The sequence below is a fragment of the Squalius cephalus genome (assembly GCF_949319135.1).
Source record: "Squalius cephalus genome assembly, chromosome: 21".
NCBI lineage: Eukaryota > Metazoa > Chordata > Actinopteri > Cypriniformes > Leuciscidae > Squalius > Squalius cephalus.
This window is the reverse complement of record NC_137142.1, coordinates 30,387,845-30,406,573: the sequence shown is the minus strand read 5'-3', so window position 1 is coordinate 30,406,573 and position 18,729 is coordinate 30,387,845. Positions and strand designations below refer to the sequence as shown.

Genomic DNA, 18,729 nt, shown 5'->3' with positions numbered 1-18,729 from the left:
TGTAGACGCTCATGCGGTCGAATGTGTTTAAACAGCTGCAAAAGACCGTCTACTATCTACCAACTGACTTAACGTGTTAACATAATGGGAAGCGCACTGGCAAGATGGGATTTAAACTTTGTCAGCTGGAGACCCAAGTTTGGTTTGAAGATGAAAAACGTACCAAGTACAATGTTCTCTCACCATTCCTGATTTCTAACACACACTCACAGCGTTCGGCAGGTCTTGCGTCTGTCAGAGCAGAAACTAAAACGTGTGTTTTTACATTGTCAATAGGCGTGTTCACATGTTAATTGCACAAGCTTATTTTGTCCATTAGATTGAACGATTTGAAAAAAGAAAACAAAACATTTACACCCTATAGACCCTCCCCTTGAAGAAATCAGGCAATAAACAAGTCTAAGTTATTTTTTGTGGCTTAACTTTGAACCCAGAGTATTCCTTTAAATTAAAAGACAGCTCTACTGCACAACGAATTAAAGAGTTCATCTGTCCTGCTGTAATTTTTGTAACACACTACTGTTGAAAGGTTTGGGGTCAAGTAGTCTCTAATGCTCTCCAAGGCTGTAACTATTTGATGAAAAAGTAAAAGCAGTAATGTTGTGAAATATTATTGCTATTTAAAATAATTGTTTATTTTAATCTATTTTAAAATGTAATTTATTCCTGTGATGGCAAAACTGAATTGTCAGCATCATTACTCCAGTCTTCAGTGTCACATGAAATCATTAATATGCTGATTTTGTGCTCAAGAAAGATTTATTAAAGGGATAGTTAGGCCAAAAATGATATTTAACCCATGATTTACTCACCCTCAAGCCGTTCGAGATGTATATGTCATCTTTTTTCAGACGAACACATTTTCAGTTATTTTAGAAAATGTCTTAGATCTTTCAGTGGTTATAATGTGAAGCTATGGGGTCCATCTCCTTCAAGTCCCAAAATGTGCATGCATCCTTCACAAAAGTAATCCATCCGGCTCCAGGGGGATAAACGAAGGCCTTCTGAGGGTAATCCGTGCGGTTTTGTCGTAAAAATATACATATTTAAAACTTTATAAACGAAAATAACTGGCTGAAAGATCTAAGACATTTTCAGAAGAAGAAGATCTAAGACATAACCACTGAAAGATCTAAGACATTTCCTAAAATAACTGAAAATGTGTTCATCTGAAAAAAGATTGACATATACATCTCGAACGGCTTGAGGGTGAGTAAATCATGGGTTAAATATCATTTTTGGCCGAACTATCCCTTTGATACCAGTTGATTTGTGGAAACCGTGATACATTTTGTTTTCAGGATTCTTTGATATATACAAACTTTGAAAGAACAGAATTATTTGAATGGAAATCTTTTGTAACCATCTTTAATGTAATTTTGTATCAATTTAATGCACCCTTGCTGTAAAACAAGTATATATATTATATGTATACACTCACCTAAAGGATTATTAGGAACACCATACTAATACTGTGTTTGACCCCCTTTCGGCTTCAGAACTGCCTTAATTCTACGTGGCAATGATTCAACAAGGTGCTGAAAGCATTCTTTAGAAATGTTGGCCCATATTGATAGGATAGCATCTTGCAGTTGATGGAGATTTGTGGGATGCACATCCAGGGCACGAAGCTCCCGTTCCACCACATCCCAAAGATGCTCTATTGGGTTGAGATCTGGTGACTGTGGGGGCCATTTTAGTACAGTGAACTCATTGTCATGTTCAAGAAACCAATTTGAAATGATTCGAGCTTTGTGACATGGTGCATTATCCTGCTGGAAGTAGCCATCAGCGGATGGGTACATGGTGGTCATAAAGGGATGGACATGGTCAGAAACAATGCTCAGGTAGGCCGTGGCATTTAAACGATGCCCAATTGGCACTAAGGGGCCTAAAGTGTGCCAAGAAAACATCCCCCACACCATTACACCACCACCACCAGCCTGCACAGTGGTAACAAGGCATGATGGATCCATGTTCTCATTCTGTTTACGCCAAATTCTGACTCTACCATCTGAATGTCTCAACAGAAATCGAGACTCATCAGACCAAGCAACATTTTTCCAGTCTTCAACTGTCCAATTTTGGTGAGCTTGTGCAAATTGTAGCCTCTTTTTCCTATTTGTAGTGGAGATGAGTGATACCCGGTGGGGTCTTCTGCTGTTGTAGCCCATCCGCCTCAAGGTTGTGTGTGTTGTGGCTTCACAAATGCTTTGCTGCATACCTCGGTTGTAACGAGTGGTTATTTCAGTCAAAGTTGCTCTTCTATCAGCTTGAATCAGTCGGCCCATTCTCCTCTGACCTCTAGCATCAACAAGGCATTTTCGCCCACAAGACTGCCGCATACTGGATGTTTTTTCCTTTTCACACCATTCTTTGTAAACCCTAGAAATGGTTGTGCATGAAAATCCCAGTAACTGAGCAGATTGTGAAATACTCAGACCGGCCCGTCTGGCACCAACAACCATGCCACGCTCAAAATTGCTTAAATCACCTTTCTTTCCCATTCTGACATTCAGTTTGGAGTTCAGGAGATTGTCTTGACCAGGACCACACCCCTAAATGCATTGAAGCAACTGCCATGTGATTGGTTGATTGGATAATTGCATTAATGAGAAATTGAACAGGTGTTTCTAATAATCCTTTAGGTGAGTGTATACTGTATATAAAAAAAAACTCTTACTGACCCCAACCTTTTAAACAGTAATTTAACTGACAATCATCCCAACAGGACTGCCCTCTTTCATGGTGAATGTATTTTGGACATTCCCTCCAGAAGGCAGGTGCAGTACTCACAAACAGCTCTATGGTGACGGGAACAGTGCTGTTGAGGGACGGGTTTCCTCCGTCTATGGCCAGCAGAGTCAGAAAGATCAATCCAGCAGGAACCTGCTCATAATCCAGAGGACGATTCACTGTGATGACTAAACAAACAAACAGGGGTTATGACATTCAAATAAAACAAATATAAAAACAGAAAAAAAACAAATACATCAGCACATGCTTAGAAGACACGCAGCTATAATCCGTTTATGAAACACCAGAGGTCACAAAGGCTTCTCTAAAGGCATTTTCACGCTTTAAGGTGTTAAACACAAATCCGATTCCCCGCTAATGCACAGAGCGATGGCGAGAGCCTAATGTAACCCGTCAACAGCCTGAACAAGCAGTGAAATCGTATTATTAGGTGACTTTGATTTGAACACAGACCTGCATAGCCCTCCACCACAGTGATGCTGAAATATGATCTGAACTGAGAAGCGTAGATGATGGAGTAGGTCAGTATGTTATTGGGAGGAGAGTCCTCGTCCGTCGCCTGAGAACAACACAAAGAGAGACGCAGAAATTCGTTATGTCCTCACTATAATGACTATCTCAAAACTAGTTTCCCAAACACTCCTACCACCCCATTTGGGAAAAGCAGGTAGTGTCGCCCCCAAACTTATGCAATTGGCCACAGAATCTGACTTGTGGCACTCAAGCAAACAGAGCAATATCTAGTGAAAAAGCAGTTTTGTTATTGTTAACTACAACTAAAAAAAACTTTTTTTATTAAAAAAAAGTGATATATAATAAGGTGATATAAAATCCAAATATTTGATGAAAAACTTCACCTTAAAATAATTAGAAATGTTGCCTTGCCAACTAAATGAAATAAAAATAAATGAAAGCTGGATGAAATATTCTGAATGATATCAATCCACAATCCGACTTATGATGCAGCCTGGAAATATTCATTCATTCATTGTGTTTTTTCTCCATTTCTGTCACCAGATGGTTCCTTGCCACTGTTGCTTTTAGCTTGCTTAGTTGGGGACACTTAATATTCAGTAATATTATTGATTTGACTACACTGACACTATTGGATGAGAATAAAAACGTAATAATTGATCATCATAATTGATGATTTTTGCAACATCAACACTGTTATTGAACTGAATCAGCATTGAACTGAATTGAGCTGAAAATATTGACACTATTGTTTTCTGTAGAGCTGCTTTACAGCAGAATTGAATTCTGACAGCATAGATGATCATTATTTTCCTCTTTATCACTGTAAAGCTGCTTTGAAACAATCTGCTTTGTATAAAGCACTATATAAATAAAGGTGACAGTATTCACTCTTCAAGAAGTCACAAACATATATCTCACAAAATGTCAACATATAAAAGTCATTAAATGAAGAGGTCATTTATTTAAGGTAATAAAATAATTAATGGTATATACAGTAGTGGCCAAAAGTTATGTCCGACCAATGAAAATAGGGCTTCTTCAAACTTTTTTCAAACTTTTTATTTTGAATGCATGTTGTGAAGTTGTGGAGTCCTGGAGTGTAATACTTATGTACGCATTCCACGTTTCTATTGTATCATTAATCATGACACAATGAAACATAACGAATTGTGCGGATGTCAAGGGCATACCAATCTTGCACTTATTATTCCCAGCCTATAATTCAGTAAATCACTATGTGATTCAATAAATCACTATGTTAGCTATATATTATTAGATGTTATTTTGTGGGTTTAAGTGAAAATGGTCAGACGGAAGGAGCTGCAACCAATGAGCATATTGTTGAAATGACTAAATCTGGTCAATCTGGTTTTGGATATCGCTCATGTGCTGGATGTGAACGGTCACAATGCACAGAATTTTTTCAAAGCACTGCGACCACTGAAGAATGTAAAGTGCTGTGGCTGGTCAAGAAAGGCTAGAGAGCATTTTGACAGAAAGATGAAAATAACCTGAATGCAGGACCACATCAAAACAGCTTCTAAAGACCTGGATGAAACCTCCAACCTCCAATTTCATCTTGAACTGTAAGCCAAAGGCTATGAGAGGCTGGAATATTAGCTTGTGTGCGAGTGAATAAAGTAGTTTAGCTTTTTTTTAGATTAGTTTATCTACTGAAAAAAATAAAAAATAAAAATGTGCATTTGCCACACACACACACACAAAAAAAAAATGGACTGGAGTGTGGAAGATTGGAGCCCTGTTCTGCAATCCGACAAGGCAGGGGAAACAATGTTATTGGGGACTCGTGTCTGCTGCGGGTTTTGGAAGGATCTACAAAGTTGCAGGCGCTTTGAAAATGGACCAATGCTTGGGGATCCTGCTGGACAAAATGTCAAGTATGGAGGATCTGTTTGCAGATCAAATGTGTATTTTCCAACACACATAATGATAATGATTCCAAACACACCGCAAACGCAACAAAGTTGCATGCAATGAAAGTGTTCATGCTCAGCATTTTGAAGTCTTCAAGTGCCTCTTCAGTCCCCTGACCTCAAAGCCATTGAAAAGGTTTGGGAAATTTTAAACCTGCATTGTGAGAAGTCACGCAGGTCTTAATGAAGCTTAACTTTGGGAAGAATTTAAGGAGGATCGTAAAGAAGTTAATCCCAATACACGTACAAAGTTTAATGAGTCAATGCCCAGAAGAATGGCTGCTGTAATCAAAAACAAAATATTAATAACTGATTACATTGTAGTCAATGTATGCTTTATTTCCTGTGAGTTTTTTGCATAATACAATAAAAACCCATATTTAATTATAGAGTTTACCTTTCTTGCCAAATAATTTTGTCATTTTAATACCTCAACCAAGTTTAGTGTATTCTTCTTCCCAATATAACATACTCCTCATATTTTGATAGTTTAATAGTTAAAGTGCCATTAAAAGCAAACATTGTGTAAATACCCCCTTCCAGACATCACTTTTGGCCACTACTGTATTGAAGATGTTAGAAGATTATAAAAACAACGTGAACTGGCAGACATGCATAAACACATCGCCACCTGCTGGTCAGATAAGTGCAACATCTGCCGTTAAACTGTCAATCACAGCTCAGATTAGAGCAGACAGCTGGAATTAAACACTAATAGAGACACACTGAACACTAACAGACTGACTGACCCACAATTACACATCAGAACAGGGCTCACATCAGAACAAATCTTTCTAATACAACTCTTCCCATCTATTCAGGTACATAGTATTCACTTTTCATCATCCAATCAGTACATGAAGGATAAAATCAGACCCCGCCCTGTTTCTATCACTAAAGAGTTTGTTTTACAAACTTTGTTTGTGTTGTGAACAGCGTTTCCTCTTTCTAGTCTCTCTTCCTGCTGTTTTTCTAAGCTCCACATTATGTTTCTCACCCGGGCCCGGACGACCTGCTGTGGAGCCTGTTCGTTCTCCATGAGCGAACCTGTATACGCCTCCTTCTGGAAGATCGGCGCATTGTCGTTTACATCCATCACGTTAATGCGGAGACGTCCCGTAGTCTCCTCCCCTCCTCCATCACGGGCCAGTATCGTTAGAGTAAAGCGCCTCATGAGCTCATAATCCAGCCGGTCTCGCAGAGTCACCCAACCCGTCTCAGCATCCATTGAGAACCTGGGGTTAATACATGGAAATGAGTCTCCATTAGTTCATTCATAGTTGCAAGAGAGGTTTAGACAAATTAATTAACCAGAAAATGAGAACTATGTTCAGAATAGCATAAGGCATTCTACTCATATTCTCTAGCAGTATAGAGTAAGTATAGGTTACTTTGCACAGTATAAGTGTTATTTTAGTATTATTTACAATATATATATTATGATAGGATTTATTAATATTTTTGATTAGCTTTTATTTTTATATTTTCAACTTTAATTTTAACTGAAATTATTGTACTTTTGTTATGAGCTTTTGCCATTTTCTTTTTTGGTAAATATTTCTATTTAACTTTAATTTATTTTTATTTCAGTTTTAGTATTTTTAGAATCTTAACTTAAACTAATTTCAGTTAGATACCAAGGCAACATTTATATATTTTTTTTGTTTTTTAAGTTAAAGTTTTTTTTTAATCTAATATTTACAGTATTTTTTCAGCTTTATTTCAATTAGTGTAAATCATTTTTAATAGATTTAGTAAACAATAACAACACAGCACAGTATGCAAATTGTCTGTAACTCAGAATATCCAGATGTCCTTACATTTGTAGTATAATGTGCAAAAAATATGCAGTATTTTGAATACTCTCCCACAATGCAGTTCACTTGTGTTGAATCAATGCAATTGTAAATTAAGTTTCTTCACTAACCCCCCCCCCCCCACACACACACACACACACACACAGTACATTTTACACATTAAATGAATACATAAATAAATAATTATATTATATAATTATATAATTAATAAAATTATAACAATTACATTTTTTATTTATAGATTAAAAAATATATATATTTCCTAAATTTGCTGATAAGTCTATGTTGCTCGTCAAATTAAGTGTGTAATATAGTGATGTCATGTGATAATGTAGCATAAACCTACTATGGTTTGAAATGTATATGTGTATGTATAATGTTTTAAAGAAAATAATATGCAGTAAACAGTATGCTAGTATTCCATTCCAAGCACAGCCATGGAAGAAAACAGCCTATAGGAAAAGGAGAGAAAGGCATGCAAATCTACAGAGATGTGGATTAAATTAATCAGAGGAAATTAATGAATTAAACAAGACGCTGTATCAGTGTGAAAGGTCACAGTATGTTAATGAATGATAATCTCACTGGTCTGGCTCATCGCTGAAGTAATACCGAACCACTCCGAACGTGCCAATGTCATTATCCGTGGCCTGCAGAGAGACACACAAACAGAGAGCAATGAACATCAATAAGACACATACTCTTGGTCGTTTTGTATGTGAATGTGTGTGTTTGTGTTGAGTGTGTTTCAGTGTTTTAATATTGAGATGATGGTGTCAGCATCCCCTGTCCTACCCTACAAAGTACACTGTTCTGCACGATTAACGCTGACACACACACACACACACGCACACACACACACACACACTTCAGTAAGGACCATAAGGGGAAGAACTCTCCTCACACCAGATGGGCTGGCATGAACCGGCCGCCCTGTCCTCTACCTTAAAACAACACAAGCTTTTGCTTCACCTTCCACTCTTCAATGGCCAGAACCACCTTTATAAAAGAGCAAAGCTTTAAAGCAAAAGAAAGTGAAGATGAGTGCCGACATGTCTCACTGACATGTTGACCCACACCTCTACTCTCACTCAGTGTTATTTTTGCTGCTGTTTAAAAACCTAGTGATCTGCCTTTCTGTCTGCTTGATTTGGAGCGCTCTACGTAGACAGCAACTATGCATGCTATAATTAGTGCTCCTCGCATTAAGTGCATGGACAGGAGTACAATAAAGTACATTAAAACAGTAATATTATTACAATTTAAATAACCATTTTCTATTTGAATATATTTTGAAATGTAATTTATTCCTGTGATGCAAAGCTGGATTTTCAGCATCATTACTCCAGTCTTCAGTGTCACATGATGAGATGAGAAATCATTCTAATATGATGATTTGCTGCTCAAGAAACATTTCTGATTATTATCAATGTTGAAAACAGTTGTGCTGTCCAAAGTTTTTGTGGAAACCAAGATTCCCAGAAGTTTGTGTAACATTATAAATGTATTTACTATCACTTTTGATCAATTTAATGTGGCCTTGCTGTACTAAATAAACAGAATTACAAACAATAAAAGTACTAACAAGAACTATAGTGCATAATAAAAACATGTTCAATTTTTCTCCTGAAAATGGGACAAAGTGTTTCCAGAAACCACAGTGACAGATGCTGGATTTGGCATCTAGTCAACATCACAAAAATGCCCCAAAATGATAATGCATTTGACAAATACATACAGCACAGGAATATTTACAGCAATCCCAGTGAAGTAGATAGCGTACAGACACGTAAAATGTGTGTGTGCTTGTAGAAATAAAGTTATTCAGTGCTGAAGGCAAACAGATTCAAACCTGGCTTGTATCTTTATGCAAATTAATACAAATGGGTGAAAAAATAAGTTACCACAGAAACAACAGTGCAGCTGCGTATGTGTGTGAAAGAGAAATAGAATATGACAAGTGACGCTTTTCAAACACACACACAAATGCCACGTGTAACATCTGTTAGATCCTGATCTTGTTCTCTTTTTTGGAACTGGTAATCCATCAAAGCAGATGTGGAGGTGTCTATCAGCAGCACATTTGTTATTGGGGCTTGATTTGGTGGGCTGAATCTGATCTGTAGACGTTTCCGCAGCTATTTGCTGTAATTATACACATACACGGTCGCATTCTCAATAGCCAGACTTTGCCAATATACAATGCCTCGTCCAATTTGCAGCTTGATCCTGCCAAAAACCAGCCACTTAGATGGGAAGAGACCATCTGATGACATTTAAAGTCCCCGTGAACCGGAAGTTGCAAACGACTTTTCTCCAGTGTTATGACGTATTTCCAAGTGAAACGGAATATTGAACAGAGGGCAGGGTTTTACTCTAGCGCTCCTCCTCTCCATCTCTCACTCATAGCAGACTAACGGTTTGAGGGGAGTGGTTAAGCGTTTTCAAACCAAGCCGTCAAACCTACGTCATCAGAAAAATTCCAGACTGGAAGAAACTTTTCAGATTTTGATTAAAGATTACCATGGTAAAAAAATTTTTTTTTTATATATTTACTTGCACGGATTAATTGTTCACCACAAGACTAGTAATATGCGCTAACAAAGGAAATAGGGTCAATTTTGATTTCATGGGGACTTTAAAGTAACCAACCATAGTTAGTTTCCTTACCTGACCTTTTAAACATTTGAATCAAGGAGCCCAGGTTATACAAACATCATTAGACACATTAGGGGAAAATAAGTGTAATATCCAGCCATCTGAATATAAAAATATGTTTATGAGGATATCTTGTTTACTTGCTAGTAAAGGCCCTGATATACTCACGGCAAAGTTCTTTTTCGTTCTTCGCCTTGGGGTAAAAAGAAGTTATTTTTACCCCAAATATGTGAATATTACCTCGAAATATGTGAGCAGCAGGATACCGTTAGCGAATATCCTGACGTCACCCATGATGCTGAGAGCGGCGTTTAGATGAATATGTAAATATGTGCTGTGCACTTTTCTCTCAATAACAACATAAACACACAACTAAAGCGATGGGAAAACAGTAGTTTAGAAAGCATCTGATCAAAGCAATGTGCATGTTTGCACTCCAGTAAAGTAAAGTCACATTTATTTATATAGAACTTTATACAGTAGATTGTTTAAATGTTTAAAAACAAGCAGCTTTACAGCATAAAACATGAAAAAATAATGTTAGTGTCTCTTCGATAAGAATGACAACTGCATTTTCTACCATAAAGCAGCTCACGGTTTTACTTGCGGATGTCCGACCTCGATGGACTGAACAGAAGAAAGGAACCGGAATAGACGTCCACGTCAAAGAAGGTGGAGCCTCAGAGCCACACCTACCTATTATGTAATTGTCATGGACCAATGAGTGTTTACCAGTCAGAGCAAGCTGTTTCGAACTCCTGAAAACAAACGCAAAACTAATTCCGCTTTGGCCGGATTTTGTTCGAAATGACGTCACACCAGTTCGTTCTTTGATTTCGCTCGAAGTATATCGGGGGTCTTAAGTCTCAAACAGAAACTTTCAATATCTTTATTTTATATGAGCCTTGCAAACTTCCAACAACTCGTTCTTCCTATAAAACGCTCATTGTAGCAGCCTGAAACCTTAAAAATACCCCTAACCAACACTCGATTTTACCTTCCATTTTCTGTCATAAATCAATGAATTTATTTAATAGATACATTTATAAAAGTACTTTTATAGTGCCAAAAAATGTTTGAACTGACACCCAAATGATATTTTACATATATATAAAATATCTTTTTTTTAAATCATGTTTTATTATCGAAATTAAATGATGACCAGATGCTGCTTGCTGAATTAAGCATGTAATATTGCAAGGTTCTGTGATAGCAAAGGCCCCCTACAGTTTAAAAAGTCATTAAGAAAAAAACTAAATAGTATGAAACACACAAATTGTGTATAGCCAGATTTAGATTTAGCATGGCTGAAATTGACCAATCCGCATCCAGAACAAGAACCATTTTATCAAGGATCAAGGTCTGACTTCATTCCAATTAGCTCTTCTATTTGGTCATTTCTGTTTAATTTTCTACCTGCATTTCAATAATAATCTGAAATAACTGTATTCAGGGTTCCAGGATTCTAAAAAAAAAAAAAAGTATAGCCTTAAGTCTGGTCTTCAGCTTTTTTATAGTGTTTTATGCTACATTCATGGGTTATTCTTGCAGGAGTCTGCCTGCAAAGTCTATATTTGGTGTTTGTCGCATTTCAAAAAATCCTTTTTGATGTGTGTGAATCCTAGAGCTCATGCCAGAACAGTGTGATGGACTCTGTTCCTGATTAAATTATTTTTGGCTGATTCTCATTGAAATGGAATGTCAAATCCGATGTTCTTTAACAGCTATGCTTAATTTTTTTGTGCTGATGTTAATGTCAAAGTAAGGGTATGATGTAAGAACTTGTTGTTTAATTTCTCTCTCTCGTGAGCTCTCTCTGATGCATCACGGCTGGGCGCTGGTAATGTGGTTTCAGTTGACTGGCGCTGCTGCTGGTGTACAGGGTCATGGAGTTGTGTGAGTGTGTGCTGCTGTCAGTGCCACTATTAGAATCCATGATTCAAACGTGCCCTGGTGATGACCTCACCCTCTGTGTGTGTTTTGTGTGTGTGTGTGTGTGTGTGTTGGCTACAATGTATTCAGACAACCGGCCAAAAGAGTTCGTTAAAAAAAAATACTGCCAGTTTCACTGTGGCATGGACCGCAACGTTCACTTCTCTCATCGTAATAACCAAATAAATAGCCAATGAGCGCACTGTAAACCTGTGAATAGATTCAGTCAATCACTGTGAAGAGAAGAAACAAACAAACAAGCAAATAAAAGAAAAAATTAACCAAACAAAACAAAATGAATAGAAAGAACAACCGAAATAAAACAAATAATAAAAAACAACAATAAAAAAAGAACAAATGAACAAATAAACTAAAGAAAGAAAAGAAAAAGATCAAACAAACAGACGTACATAAACAATGTAAAAGGACAAAAACAGACCATTAACATCAACAAACAAAAGATGGAAAGAACAAATGAAAGACTCTATAGTCTACCACAAACTTTTCCACAAACAAACAAAAAAGCGAACAAAATAAATTTAACAAACAAAACAGAGACAAAAAGAACAAACAGAGAATGAACAAACAAATTAACAAAATAATTATTTCTAAGGTAAGAACAAAAAATTAAAGAACAAAATTAATAAAAGGAACAAACAAGGAAAGAGAAAACAAACAAACAAACAAACAAAAACTAGAAATAAAGAACAAACAGATCAAAGACTTAGTCTTTCTTTCGTCTTCTCTATAGCCTTGTTTTACTTTTTCACAAAGAAACAAAAAACAGACTCAATGAAATGGAATAAATGGAAAAGAAAAAAGAAAAGAACAAAGGAAAAAAGAGATAGAAGAAATAAACTTATGAAAAAATTACAAAGTTCAGGATAAATGAACAAAATAAACAAAAAGAGCAAATAAACAACTGAACAAACCAGCAAACAAAAAAATAAAGAAAAAATAAATGAAAGAATCTATATTTCTCTCTCTATTGTTCTCTCTATTGCTCCTTCATGCCCTTTTGCACAAACAAAATCCTCCCCTTTTTTGTGTCTTCATGCCCTCACAATTCTCTCTGTCTCTCTCTGTCTCTCTGTCTCTCTCTCTCTCTCTGTGTGTTTGTGATTGACAGGCCCATAAGTGCAGTGATGACAGTGCTGGGCTTCAGGTGTTAGTGTGACAACAGTCGCTACCATGACAGGAGACTTAATGCAGGTCAGGTGAGATAGACAGGGATCAGAGCGGAGAGAGGACGGCAGAGGTGATAGCATCTCTCTCTCTCTCTCTCTCTCTCTCTCTCTCTCCTCCATCCCTTCTTCCTGCTCAGTCTGGCAAAGACACACACACCTAAAATTCCAGACAGCAACCCAACAGATTTACAAAGACACTAAAACTTCAGTGAAAGAGCAGAGTACCAGCCTGAAGAAAGACCTAAATGTGCACCTGATAGTTTTTGGCCAAACCCTGAAAAGACGATTCTCTCTAACTGACACATGTCAGACACCATCTCAGAGTGAATGAAAGCGGAAGTGACACCAGGGTGAGGAGAAAACACTCAATAGAGATCTAGCTGTGACAGATGAGACAAGAGACCATCAACACAACCAAAAAGTCTCTTTTCATTCACTAAGACCAAACACCCAACAACAGTTTGAGCCATGACCGCAACAGAAAATATTTCAATACAATATAAATATTTCAGTTCTGGAAGCAGCACAACTGTTTGCAACACTGATAATAATCAGAAATGTTTCTTGAGCAGTAAATCAGCATATTAAAATGATTTCTGAAGGATCATGTGACACTGAAGACTGGAGTAATTATGCAGAAAATTCAGATTTGACATCACAGGAATAAATTACTTTCTAAAATACACTAAAATAGAAAAAAAAATCATTTTAAATTACTACATTATTTTATAATATAATTGATATGATGATTAGATTTTAGATCATGTTATTATGTTAATTTAGAGTCAATGATTTAAAAACAATCAACTGAAATGTATTGAGCAGAAACACTGAGTGGAAATTTGTTAACTTTGTATAAACCATACAGTTCAATCTTTGAAAAAAAAGAAGAAACAAACACATTAGGTGAACTTAATGTCAAGTTTTGAGAGATACTATTAACTACTTAATTAATTTGATGGAATAAGTTTCCTCAAATGTTTCGAGTCAATTCGACTTATTAGGACACTCAGAGGAGTGTGTTTGAGAGAGAGTATTAGTCTCGGTGGTGAATCTGTGACTAAGCTGTTAGTGACACATTAATCCAATGGAGCAATCTGCCAAAACACACACGCAACACACCCTAAGGGCCTCGCTAATCTACTGAGATTAGCAGAGAAATGTCTCCAGAAGTAACAATCAGGCTAAACATTCTTATGGGGACGTCCAAAAGGAAAGGTGATTCATAATGAATAAAAAGCGGTTTTGAAATATCTTTTAATTCATTCTAAAGCAGCTAAAAGTTTTCTTTTAGGTAAGATGGCCTGTGGAATTACATTTATTTTAAAAATAATAGAATTCTATGGTATGTCCTCATTTGACAAAGCTTGGAAAAATGCATTTACAAGTGTGTCGGAACTAAACATAAAGGGCATTTACAACATTTTGTCTTAAACATCTCTATCAGAAATACACAGTAATATAATGCCAACTGTATGCCATAAGCAATCTCTTTCACACATGCACGTGCATTTAAACCAATCAAAACTTGCAAAATCATATAAATCTGTATTATCCATGACAATACAACCAGTCCCATACATGTCCAATTCACTGTACTGTACAGTAGTGGTCAAAAGTGATGACTGGTGTAGGAAAACTGACCCTTCACCCTTTATTCAAATATTATTAAATATCTGTTCCATGGTTTTAAATTTGCGTAATTGTGCTTGGAGTCCATTTTTTTTATGTGTGATATCACAATGAAACATGCCAAATTGTGTGGAGAAAATTTCAGAAATCCAATGAAATATTAATAACTGATTAATAAAAAATTGGCTGAGAAATTATCCTCAAAAGACAATTTAAAGTCATTATTGTGTTAAATGAGAAAAGCATCAAATAGACATTACAAAAAGTAGCTTTAAGAAAAACTTAAAAAACATTTTTAATTTGATTCCGCAGAATTTATTACACATAAACTTGGAAACGCACAATAGTTGCTCTGGCTTTATAGGTAATATTTTCACAGCAAAAGCAATCTAAAATATAACACAATATTCTAAAAATAATCTAAAAATAACACACTAATTTCTTATTTGAACTGTTGTATAAAATCAATATCATACTTGCACTTATGCTATCCAGGAAATATGAATAAAAACTTAGCATTTTTGTACATAATTATATATAATTGTATTATTTTTTTTAATTTTATAATAAAAAAATAATAATAATTCATGCAAAAAACATCACACAACAGGAAAGACAAGTGCTGCCTCAGGGCGATGTCTGAGTCTTATCAACTGTTTACTGAATAAACCTATTACAGCAATTAAATAAACACACACACACGCGCACGATGAACGTCTTAACGAACTGGAGGACCGTGATAAGAAAATGAGTAAAAGAGTGATTTAAAGAGAGAGGAAGAAAGGGAGGAGAAAGAAGAGATGTGCTGTGGACTGAGAGAGAGAGAGAGAGAGATCAGCTTTCCGTTCACATTTGGCCACAACAACAACAATAAAAGAGGGATTAAAATGAGTGTGACAAGAACAACACAGCCAAATTATATCAGAATAGACAGAGGAAGAGAGAGAGAGAGATCTGGCAATATGAGTATATGAGGTTTGAATATAGCCAGCAGCTATACTTTATAGACAGATCATCATCAGCGACTGTCCTCCTTGCTCTTTATGATTAAAGGGGGAAAAATTAAGAAGACTATATGCAAAGAATGATGAGAGAAAAATTGAGAACAGAAACCCAGATAAAGAAATATGACCACTTATGTCTACTATCCTCTCCTCTTCTTAATTAACTGTACAAACTGTATAATCTATCCCCTACTCCTAAACCTACACACACACACACACACACACACACACACACGCACGCACGCGCACACACACAGACAACCACAGATACAAACCATGAACACACACACACACACACACACACACACACACACACACACACACTCAAAGGGACATAAATCCATTAGTGCTATAATGGCTGAAGGAAAAGAGAGTGTATAAATGCAAGTGAAAATAATAAATAGGATATGGAGAGAGACAAACAAACCATAGTCAAAAGACACACTGAAAACAAAGAAGCAATTTAGCAGATATGAGCTGCCCTCATCTCATGAGACACATACAAACTAAATCACTATAAATATTTATAATGATAACCACTGCCATCACTGATAAATATTAAACAATGTCTCTGAGTGTGTATGAATGCCTTATCAAACACACAATAGGTTATGTGTATATGGGGGTTTGTGATGCACAACTTTGTGTTACACTGCAAAAAATGCCTTTTTGAAAATAACAAATAGATTTAGAGAGAGTTGTTCTCAAAAAAAAAATCTTCCCATGGAATAAATAAAACCACTAAGATTATGTAGAAAAAAGAAAACATGTAAAAGATATCAATCCACAATCTGACTTGTGATGCAGCCAGGAATAAATCATATCATGTTTGTTCAAATGGAGGTGTTTCCTCCATTTCTGTCATTTAGCTTGCTTAGTTAGGGGTTAAAACATACTTAATAATCAGTAATTCTGTATTTGACTGCACCGAAACTTTTGACAAATTTGAACTGAATTGAGTTAGACTATGACAGTTATTGAACTGAACTGAATCAACACTAACTGAATTGAGCTGAACACATGACATATGAGAACCTTTACAGCAGAATTTGTCTCATATTTGATGATGTTTGCACAATTTATTGTTATTTTCCTGTTTATTTCTGCTTTGAACAATCTGCACATTAGATATTTAAACAACAATGACCCCAAAAACACTAAAATCACACTTCATGTATGAATACTGAATATCAAACCAAGTGGCATCTGGTCAGTGATATACATTGTGTGAAAATATTTCTCTCAGTACTATAGAATTTCTGACTTATAAACTATATACTTTGTTCATTTTAATACAAATTGTTTACACCTACTTTACAAATTTGAAATCTTTAATTTGCTAATCAAATAAAGCATACATGAATGTATACTATAAAGTGTACTATAAACTATAAAGTGGACAGAACAAATGACTCATTCTAAAACAGGGTCCAAAATCAACACTTGTCATGTCACGTGACACTGAGGACTGAAGTAATGATGCTGAAAATTCAGCTTTACCATCATCACAGGAATAAATTACATTTTAAAATATATTCAACTGGATTATTTTTTAAATTGTTCACAACTAGAGCGTTTCTGTCAGCATCATGTGACCAATCAAGTGCCCAATTTGAAAACCACACAAGTAGAGCTACGTTCGCAATGCTGTAAAGATGGGGCTTGTAGGGATACAGCTGGGGAAACACCACCAGGTAAACGACTGCTTACTCACTATTTTTCACAGTGAATGTGTTGGATCCCCTGCTTTAACAGCTCGTGCAGTAATGGCGCACCGTGAAAGGCCATGCTACTGAGCCATGAGTCTGCTGCTGATTTTACGGGCCCGTGCTTGCAGGATCACAGCACTAAACTCACTTAATGAAATAATAGAGCTTTTATGACCATGTTAAAAAGATAATATGAACGGGTAATAAGTGATCGTTAAGGGTTAATGAGGCTGTATTTATGGTGTGATATAGTCTGGAATAGTGCTAAAGGGGCCGTGTCATTGAAAAATTGAAGAAAAAAGGCTTTTCTTGCTCTTTTGAAATAAAGGGGTTAAAAGGTGCTCTGTGTAGTACCTACGGCTCTGCATATCTTTCCAAAGAATCCCAGCATTAGGAAAGAGTAAACCCGACCGCAAACCTGAACTACGTGTTTCTCATTTCAGATGTGAAAAGTTTAGCATAACAGTGGTCATTTACATAAGATGTCTTAAAGGTAAAGGTAATTCTAAAAGAAAGTGATCATGAAAAAAAAAATTTTGGCACAAGAAATCTTGATCATTTTCACAGACCCCCAAGTGATCCCATTGGCTTTTAATATGTACTCTCTTTAGCGCCTGATTACAATTCCTACAAAATCATGTTACGGTAAATGCTGTTTAAACTACATTATAATGGCCATTGCTATCTGTATTAGTTAGCTTATGTCCTAGAATAGCATACAGATACCCAAATTAGCCTGATAGCTTAGATTATACACACATTTGCACTGACCACAGTCCTCTTTAATGTGTTAAATTAAGTGTTAAATGTCCAAATATTTCATTTAAAAAAGGAATGTAATGATGTTAAATTATTCACTTAATAGGCTATTATTATTTATTTATTTATTTTAAATTAACATTGTTCGTTTGTACTTAGTAAATAATCCTTAACTGATAGTTGATATAGGCCCAATTTCAAGGGAGGACCCCAACGGCCCTTACATATTTCCAATGATATAGCATTTGGGCCATTTCATTTTCAATTTAATTCTGTTTGGTGGCATTAGTGGCATAGAGATGAATGAATTGTGGAGTGATATGGCCTTTGGGTTTGTGAGCTCTTCTTTTAAGGGAGAAAGTGTCTCAAGTGGTCTTCCAAACACACTGATAGCTCACAATCCAGATACTCAGAGTCTAAGCTCTTTGGGCTGGGTTCCCGGGCACAGATTAAGTTGAAAGAAAGACCAAAAACAGCATTTAAAGAACAATCAGCTCTGACAGAGTGATCTGCTCCAGCACTTGGCTTAATGTGCGTCTGAAAGTTTTCTTGAAATAAAAAGAAATATATAGGGGTTGAACGACATGAATATGGCATTGAATATGGCAATGTTAATGTATTTGGTACTGGCGGACTTGATCTGCTACGCTGCTGCTGCAAAGCAAGTATGGACTTGCTACTGCAAATAGATAAACAGACACGCTGTGAGCATGTAAGATATGCTGCTGCTGCATAAATAGACATACATAATCCCATAGCCGAACTAGGCAGGTGGAGCTGGGGAGGTGGAAGGTTGAAAGTGCACTGCAGGACTAGTTTACAGCAGACAAACAACCAGGCCATTTAAATGTTGAGCAAGCAAT

The 18,729-nt window shown here is 36.3% G+C and overlaps 1 protein-coding gene across 1 annotated transcript in view; it reads right to left on the bottom strand.

The window, feature by feature from the left end:
* The window catches only part of cdh23 (cadherin-related 23), a 233,458-nt gene that overhangs the window by 66,951 nt on the left and 147,778 nt on the right, over nucleotides 1-18,729 (bottom strand). The window contains exons 14-17 of the mRNA XM_079854508.1: nucleotides 7,571-7,635; nucleotides 6,166-6,403; nucleotides 3,211-3,316; nucleotides 2,797-2,924 (exon numbers count right to left, since the gene is read on the bottom strand). Coding sequence (XP_079710634.1) covers nucleotides 2,797-2,924; nucleotides 3,211-3,316; nucleotides 6,166-6,403; nucleotides 7,571-7,635 — 537 coding nt within the window. The remainder of the gene's footprint in view (nucleotides 1-2,796; nucleotides 2,925-3,210; nucleotides 3,317-6,165; nucleotides 6,404-7,570; nucleotides 7,636-18,729) is intronic.